Source organism: Nothoprocta perdicaria, unplaced genomic scaffold, assembly GCF_003342845.1.
Source record: "Nothoprocta perdicaria isolate Ctin4 unplaced genomic scaffold, notPer1 scaffold_134, whole genome shotgun sequence".
Taxonomy (NCBI): Eukaryota; Metazoa; Chordata; class Aves; order Tinamiformes; family Tinamidae; genus Nothoprocta; species Nothoprocta perdicaria.
In genome coordinates, this window is record NW_020454472.1 from 725,849 (window position 1) to 734,924 (window position 9,076).

Genomic DNA, 9,076 nt, shown 5'->3' on the forward strand with positions numbered 1-9,076 from the left:
CCCCCTCAGCCTTCTCTTCTCCAGGCTGAACAGGCCCAGCTCCCTCAGCCTTTGCTCATAGGGCAGATGTTCCAGGCCCCTGATCATCCTGGTAGCCCTGCGCTGGACTCTCTCCAGCAGCTCCACATCCCTCTTGTACTGGGGAGCCCAGAACTGGACGCAGTACTCCAGATGTGGCCTCACCAGGCAGGAGGATCACCTCCCTTGACCTGCCTTTCTTTTAGACTTTTTTTTTTTAATGGGGTTTGAATTTACTTCAGTAGTTTGCATCTTTAAGTTTGCCACCCCATCCCTTGTTTGTGGGTAAGAAACAGTTCCTTATGGAAATTTCCCTGTTCTCTCCTCTGAAGCATACAGCGTTGCCAGGGAGAGAGACGAGCTCACAGATGTAGGTGCCAGGTCGCTGTGGCAGGAAGCCTTTCAGCCATCTCAGTTCCTCCCAGGTTGATCTCTATGCCTCCTTCCTCCACAYTGAAAGAAGCTCCACTGCCATAGTTTTAGTTTCCTTGTTGAGTTTCCTTTGCTTTTTCTTTGGAGCAGGCAGTCCTGCTCCACTGTGCTTAATGTGAAGGTAATTTTTGGTTAAAATTTGCATTGTTTTAGTTTCAAGGTAAACCAGGGATGTGGACAGGGTTGTATAWACATCTTTTTATGCAGGTATCAAAAATATGCATTACCTACACATACATATGTATTTGAATGTACATAAAAAATAAGGTACTCTTTTTCTCAACCCAACTACAGACATTGGAAATTAGAATTTTATTTCTCATGGATCACAAGCTTCTTCTAATTTTGACCCAAGTGTAACCTAAATTGCTATGGGAAAGGTGCCATTATTTTAAATTAGACTTTGAACTAAGAAGAAAGTAGACCCATTGTATAGGTACCAAAAGTTGCTTTGTATCTTCAGTCCCTCCTACACCTGACTAATAGTCACAGACATAAACTAGTCCCTTCTTCACCTGTCAYATACTAGTCGAGCTCACTGAAGGGCTACAATGAAGAAGAAAGAAAAATGTTTTGTTTTGTATTCTATGCTATTTTCTGTCAACTTTCATAACCTTTAACAAGCCTTTCACACCTTTTTTGTTACAGCCTTTCACACCAATTTTGTTAAAGAATGTAGATAAACTAAATGAAACATCCTCTTATTTAGCAAATGAACCCTAATTTCATATTTGTCAGTTTTTATAACCTTTCAAGAAGACATGTAGATGATACAATAAAGATTATTAGTTTAAATACTCTCTTGAAATCCACACCTAGAAATGCTCAGATCTGTCATCTCTGATACTCCCTAGGCATTTCCTTCTTTATTTTATTCTTTGCAGTGCACCTAATAATGATGTCTCCCCCCTGTATCTGATATATTCTATCTTCATCTATCCAAAAACACATGCTCCTTTTATCTCTCACTTCATTCTTCCAATCTATACTCTTCCCTTTTCCTTGCATTTCCCATTTGCATTCTCCCAAAACAGGAGCTGTCTTACCTCACAACTATAAGCAGAGACATGTCAGACAGATGTCCCAGGAGAATTCAGATAATCTACTCGGGAGGAAAAGATTATGCAGCATGAGCACCATACTACAGAAACAGGTGATGGATACATTATTCCTGAGTTAAAATGCTGCATAATATACAAATCTTTGTTTTATTTATCTATTAATCTTTCATTACAAAACACAGTCATTTGATATGTTTTCATGAGAGCCCAACTTACCTTCCCTGAACTTCCCTGGTGTTCATATACGGGAACACTGAGCCCCAGGTCTTGAAAACTACCTGACCAACTGATCTCACCTTTACTGATCAAAGTGTCTAATACAGTTCTTCAAAACTGTACTCAGTCCTGTCTAGCTGAAAATGGCACCTTCAAATCTCAGCAGCCACATGATTCAGAGCATTCCTGCCACATCAGGCAACACTGACCACCGAGGAGCAAAGCATCTTCCAGTCCCTGTCATCGTCCTGCTAGGTCTGTGTTTACCTTCCAACGTTTTCCATGTGGCATTTTAGAGACCTTACAAAGGTCTCTTTTACATATACAAAGGTCTCTTTYTATAATACAAAGGTATTAGCGAAGCGTTTGCAAAAATATTCTTTGCAGCATGGGCAAAAAAACAGGTCACATATCCTGTCTCTGTAATATTCACGGCATGCATTTTCCTGTGAATTGCTCTTTATCCACAAATGCCCCTAGTGCTTATCACAATGCCCAATCCATACTGTTCTGCTGGTTTTGCCCATAAGGATGTTTTTATACATTCTGATAATGAGCAAAATCCAAACATTCCCTCAAGCTTTGAGGTTCCTCTTCACTAGGGTCCCAAAACTAGCACTGTACTTCCCAGGCTGTTTAGAAGCCATCACTCACTTAAGAACTATCTTGTAACTAATGTGCTATATAGGCAGTCAGAATATCCTGGCATAGTCTCACCATCACCTCACAGTCACATAGTGTGACTGTGAGGAAAATCACTCACTTCACATCTGCTTCCGCTCTTTTCTATGACCTAATCCCAGTTTGTGCCACTATCTTTGTCATATCACCTCTTATTACAGTCCTCTCACTTCCCCTCTGTTTCCCCACACTACAATTCACTTYCTGGATCTTTTCTGATATTCCTCTAGTTTTACCTTCCCAGGCTGTGTTCYTAGCTCTTTGTGTACAAGAGCCAGGTTTTCCTTAGGAAAGCTCTGCTTGTCTGTTTTTCTCCAAGTGTTGTGTCCTGCTCTTTAGGCTGCTCTTCTGTGCAAGCTTGTGTAGGTTTGACAGAACCACCGGTGTTTCATTTCTAGATCATTGTTTCATTTCTAGATCAATTTTTAGAGGGCAACGAATGCAATGTAGAAGTCCTATATGGTATATCTGAAAATTTAAGAGTTAATCGAGTGGGTCATGCACAGGTTGTTCAAGGAAGGAGCCTACATCTTGAAAGGGTTTGAACTGAAAAAATACAAAAYGATATTTGTCTTTTATAATCATGACTGTGCTTACAAAATTTTCTGCAAGATKCAAAGAGTTGTAGAAAGCAAAGGTTTTACCTGCTCCATCCTACTGCTTAGGATTTGCTAAAATATAATTCACTTTAACAGCTGGTCAGATCTGCTGAACAGATCTACAAAATCTGCTATGCAGATTTTTATAGGAGTTGAACAAATGCATCCAAAGAAAAAGCTTGGCCTTTGATTATAAAATGGCAATATTTATATTATTAATTAAAGCCACTACTGCAGTTAGAGTAATAACTGTTTCTCTTTTTGGGTCTTTTGGAAATCATTCTTTCATATATAATTCCTTAAGCAATAACAAATGATTTTTTAAGACTCTGCATCTTGATGTCTTATTCATCAGTAATTTAGGATCAAGGTCTTTTGACCGTGTTTACTTGCATCGAGGTATCTCCTAGAACACCGATGCAGAGCCTGGGTTATGGATGAGCATCTCTAGGAACCACTGGAGTGAGTACAATTCCTCCAATAAGGAGTGAAAAGCCTGTAGAGCCTGGACAGGCAGAGCAGTGGAAGACTGGAGAAATGACTTGCCCATGGGCATCCATCAAGAAGAAGAATCCACTGAGGATAAACAGTCATTTCTCTGTCCAAAGGGTCCTGAATCTAGCAGGCCATTTAATTTGACAGGCAGCTCATTCCCAGCTCATTCCCCTTTTCCTGCAGGCCAAGAAGGCCGGGGTTGTGCTGTACTGAGCCCCATCTTCCCCCTCCCCAGCAGCAGGGCCTATTTCCAGTGAGAAGCCCCTGCCCGGGCAGCAGCGGGAGCCCCAGATTTCCCATGGGATGGCAGCCAGCGAGCGGGTGAGCGGGACAGAGCTGCCCTTGCCGTGTTCCCCAACCATGAAACGAAACACGCAGCCAAAGCCACACAGCAGCGTGCACTGTACCATGCTGCTTAACATCACCAGGTGCTTTTTGTCCTCCATGAAGCTTACGTTGTCAATAAAATTATGATTTAATCTCATGTAACTGAAATACAATCGCAAATAGCCTTAAAAAAAAGAATATTTATTCTAGTTTCCTATTTCCTGATACTGAAATCTTTCAGTTCTTCAAATAGTTGTTTTCCTTCCTCATTGCAAATAGGCTCAAAGTTCTTCTCTGTTTGGTATGAAAAACATTTTATTTTGCCTTCTTCTTCCTTTAAAGGTAGATCTTCAACATTATACTTAGGGAGCGAAGCAAAATATATAGTCAATTATAGTCAGTGGTCATGATAAATTAATTCTGGTCACCTTAAAAAGTGGTTACCTTAAATTAATTCTGATTTTTAAAATTTTATCTCTTGTTGTAGTTAAAGAAGCTTTTTCCTTTTTCCACTGTTCCCCAGCATAGGAACATGTCATGGGACCATATCACATGTTTTGGATTCTATTCTTTTTCTATATTTCCTGATTACCATTTAAATCCCCAGGAAGCTTTACAGCTTAACCCTTAGTTTTATTCCTCTATCAGTATTGAGGATAACTGATGGGAGCAAGCTAATCACTCAGAAAAATACTTCCTGCCCTCAGGGATTCTGCCAATATGAAACTTGGATAGAGGGATGCAATACCCTCTTTGGTGTCTGCAGCTGGTTTTGTAAAATACAGAAGTTGCTGGCTTTGCTCTCTCACTAAATATCTGACTTATTGAGTCACTAAAGGCAGACTAAGGCAGATAAAAACCCCGAAGGAGCTACCCTGAAGTGGTGTGATACTACTAACCATGCTGTAGTAATTCCCTACATTCCTCTCACTCTGCACTGATTCTCACCAAACTTGCTCTTTTCTCACCAAATCTGTGCTTTTTAGAAGCCTGACTGTGACGGGAGCACAAGTGACACAGCTGCTGGGTCTCCTGCTCTTGGCAGCTCTGCAGTTTTGCCTGCACTGCCCAAATGAAACAGGACCAAGGAGCAGCCGTGGGCATTGAGCCATTGACTGTCCCTGTGAGCATGGCCTGGCGTTTCCTCCTGCTTAAAGGCACGACCTGTAGAACAGCACAAGAAGACAGCACAGAGAAGCCTGCCCCAGTTTTGACTGTCTTTGCCATATGGTGATATCCAACATTGTGTCACCAGGCATCACACTGAGACACCTCCGTGTGCCAAACCTCAAGGCACGATACATGCTCTGTGGCTACAAAACCATCACTGCTCCAACATGCTTCTTCATACGGAAACAGAATCATTATGGTTGGAAAAGACCTCCAGGCAGATCCAATCTAACCATTTAGATCTCTCTTGTGTCCAATTTGGCCGTACAAATGACCTGCAGAAATAAGAACTTCTATGTGATTTTAATCCCAGACGAGCACCTTGATATGCAGATAACATCAGGTCTATATCACATGCATGTCCGTGCCGAAAAATTCCAAAGGGATTGCCTAGCCCCATTATAAAGAAAGGAATGACTTCACTTCTTGCTGAAAGGGACTCAAGTTGACAGACACTGGTGGTCTGCAGAAATACATGAAATTTTATGACCATAAAGATTCAGAAGGGGAAGCATGAATTGCCTCAGTCACATGGAATATCAAGAATATTGGGTCACTAGAATGGAATTTAGCCTGTGGGCTAGTAATGTCACTCTGGCACCCAGTAACCAGAAATCATCAAGGGACAGTATGTTCGTTTTGTGCCTCCTTGGAAAGAGGTCAAGTTTTCCAGCATGACAGAGAATGGACCCCCGAGATGGCGTAAAAGTAACGGTACCATCTCTTGAAATATAAACCAATGTATCAAGAGGCTCCTAGCTATTTCTTTATAACCCTCTGTCCATCTCTGAGTGTCCCAGGCCAGTTAATAAAATGATAGTAGATGGCAAAATCAATGAACGAATAAGGACTGAGGGGTGACAGTGTGGGACAGGCTGCCCAAGGAGGCTGTGGAGTCTCCTTCTCTGGAGATCTTCCAAACCTGCCTGGATGCCACCCTGTGCCCCGTGCTCTGGGTGTCCCTGCTGGAGCAGGGGGTTGGACTAGATGATCTCTAGGGATCCCTTCCAACCTCAGCCATGCTGTGATTCTGTGATCTGGAAGAGAGACACGTCAAGCCAGAGGACCCTGAAGGAGAGGTACTGCACTTAGGCGACGGCACCAGGCTGTTGGGAGAAGACCCCCAGAGAACATAGAAGCTAATTAGACCCTTGGAAGCTCAAACATATACTGAAAAAATACATTCTTACATAATTATGTATTACAGCTTGTGTGTCTGGGATCTTTTTTTATTTTTTTCATTTAAATTTTTTATTTAAAGCACTGAAGACTATAGATTTTTTTTGAGTCACACTGCATTTAACTTTTTTTTTCCCATGAAACCACCTCCAGAACAAAGAGGATTACAGCATCTTCACTGAAGCACTGCACAACACGTTGTAATGTATATAAAACAGGATTTTCTGAGTAACCACTTCCACTCAAATGATAAGGTCGCTATTTTTTTCATTGTACAACATTTTCTATTTAAAATATCCTCTATGTACATAAATGCTCTTTCTTCATTGTTTGAACTGTAAGGAAATGTATCAAAAAACCTTTGGACATAGGTTCAGCATCCCACAAGCTTATGCCAAGCCATCTATTTATAAAGTACGAAACATATGACAATTTTTAGGCATGATGGAATTTATCCATGGTGTTGGCAGATTTAAAACGTCCTTCCTGCCATTGGTTTCTATTATTTCAGTGTTGTTTTTGTATTATCCCTAACACATTTCTTGATAATTTATTTTTGAAGATATGGGCATGTTACACTTTCCCCACATACTTTGTGCTGTTAAATATTTGCAGAGAGATGAAAAGCTGGTGCAGACCAGGATGACAATAAAGCTGCAGCACAAGAACAATTTATCTCTCACCTTACTTCACATTTTTGCTTTCAATTTTTGAACCATATTTAAATGATAAATTATTTGCAAGGTGAAATGTGCACATAAATAGACACCCTTGATTTCATTAAATGCAGACACGGACAGAAGTTAAAAGATGCTGCATACCTCAAAGAGATGCTTGATCCCTCAAAATCCAAGAGGAATAAAAGCTCGCTTAAAATGAAAGTATTTTTAGGCCTTACTTGTCTGTGTTGATATTAACTCCCACTGGAACTATGTAGAGTTTTTGTTTGTAGAAACCTACTGGCACTTTGTAGTATTAAAGCATATCTGAGCATTTGCCCCTAAAAGGGTAACTTCTTGTGATCAGTTTTGTAGCTTTTGGGTGTACAAGTCATGAGAGCCGCTCTCCGAGCCAGGGGAGTCAGGCAGACATGGACCTTCCCTGAGGCTTCACCTTCCTGCTTGTGTCTCAAGCACTGACTGTCCACACCGTGGACAAGAAGGAGACAGAACAAATGCTTGGTACATCACCCATTTCCACGTAACCACCACCATGTTCCAGACAAAAACCACCACCAGAAAAGTAAGCTGGTTGTCTGACTGAAGTCATGATAGAAAAGTGTCTTTCAGGTAAAGATGAGGCTTCTTTTTAGAGTTCATGGAATTCTTAAAATCTTCTGTGCTTCAGAGATCTGTTTTAGAGCTAGCAGTACATATTTTCATGGGCTTTCTGCTGCTGCACTTGAATATTAGCTGCTGGATTTACTGAACAGTAAATAAGTTATGGCTCTGTGTCAAAGAATTATCAACGCTCCCCCTATAGATTTGCCTCACCAGAAGATCAATATATAGGACAATTCCAACCTCAAGAGATGCTACCAGGCATTTTCTGTCAGAGCTCATCTCATGGTACCCAGTTTCTTCCCTTCTGTTATTATGGAAAAAAAAAGACAGTTGAGAGGGCAGAGGCCTGACCTGGTTTTCCATGGAGATTGGGCACCAGAGTCCTGCTCTGCTCAGTCCTTGCGCAACTTCCTATCCCTGAGGACAGGTCTACATGGCCAGATGGCTGAACCCMCCCTCTGAGCTAGGGGAAAGCCAAGGCGGGTGCTGTGCAGCTCAGCCCCGTGCTGAGCCTGCTCAGAAATCCCAGCCAGGGAGAACTGGCCGAGACTTGTGGCATCTTGGATCTAACCTGGCCTGCACGCAGGCAGCAATGGGGATATCAGGCTGCCCTAGGACTGGCTCTGCCGACGCAAAATGACAGCGGCGTCCCACGGTGCAGGCACAGGGAGAGGGAGCAGTTCTGAAGAGTGTGAGGGATGAAAGCAGCACAAAAAGAGGGGGTGTTAACACCCACTGGCTGCCTAGTCCAGCTGGGGAGAAGTGACATGTCAGATCAYGGAGAGCTAAGAGCTGCCTGCAGGGAGCTGTTGTCTCCTGCCAGCACCCGCGTGGGCACCAGGCCTCCCCAGGCAGGTTGCTGGGGGCAGCTGGAGAGAGAATCCCTCCAAGTTCATCCCTGCCGCACTCATCCCAAAGCCTCTGCCTTCCATGAGGCCACGGCCTCGTCCTGGCTGCCTCCTGCCCCAAGAAGTGAGAGCAAAGTCTCACGCTGGACATTTCCCCACTTCGTTTAATTGCCAGCCATTTGACAAGACAGGAGGGCGCAGCTCCGAATGCACCTCCCTGCTGTCTCTGCAGTCCTGCATCCCTCTTGTAAGCGCAGAGAAACTAAGGAACCAGGGAAGACTGAGGAACCTCACTTGCTAGAGGGGAAAGAAGTCTGCCCTTCAGCTGGGCAGACTTCAGGCCCTGCTCTCCTGCAGACCCAGAAGCCTTGTGCACCTCCAGCTTGGGAGCGCTGCAAAGAGCGAGGTCTCACCCCTCTGCTTGCTGCCCTGTCCCCCCAGCACCAGCCCCGGACTCGAGGCCGGTGATCCCGGGCATGACTTGGTCCCCCTGGGCTTTAGGGGCTGAAGAAGCCCCTCTGACCGAGCCCACGGCCACGCACCCTGCTTCCAGCTCCCCACGGCGGGGCAACCGCCACCCCGCAGGGCAGCGGGGCGCTGCGGCGGGCGGCCCTACCTGGGCACGCGTGGCCGTGGTCGTGGCAGCAGTCCCCGGCGCGCCGGCAGCCCTCGTCGCAGAAGCACGTCCCGAAGGCGCCGTCCGCCCGCCAGCCCCGGCCGGCGCACGTCGCGTCCCGGCCCGGGCAGCACCTGGCGGCCGCCGAGCA

At 44.3% G+C, this 9,076-nt stretch overlaps 1 protein-coding gene across 1 annotated transcript in view; it reads right to left on the minus strand.

Annotated features, from left to right (window-relative positions):
• The window catches only part of SBSPON (somatomedin B and thrombospondin type 1 domain containing), a 12,634-nt gene that overhangs the window by 3,164 nt on the left and 394 nt on the right, over window positions 1–9,076 (minus strand). Inside the window, exon 2 of the mRNA XM_026033869.1 lies at window positions 8,926–9,059. Within this exon, the coding sequence (XP_025889654.1) occupies window positions 8,926–9,059 (134 nt within the window). The remainder of the gene's footprint in view (window positions 1–8,925; window positions 9,060–9,076) is intronic.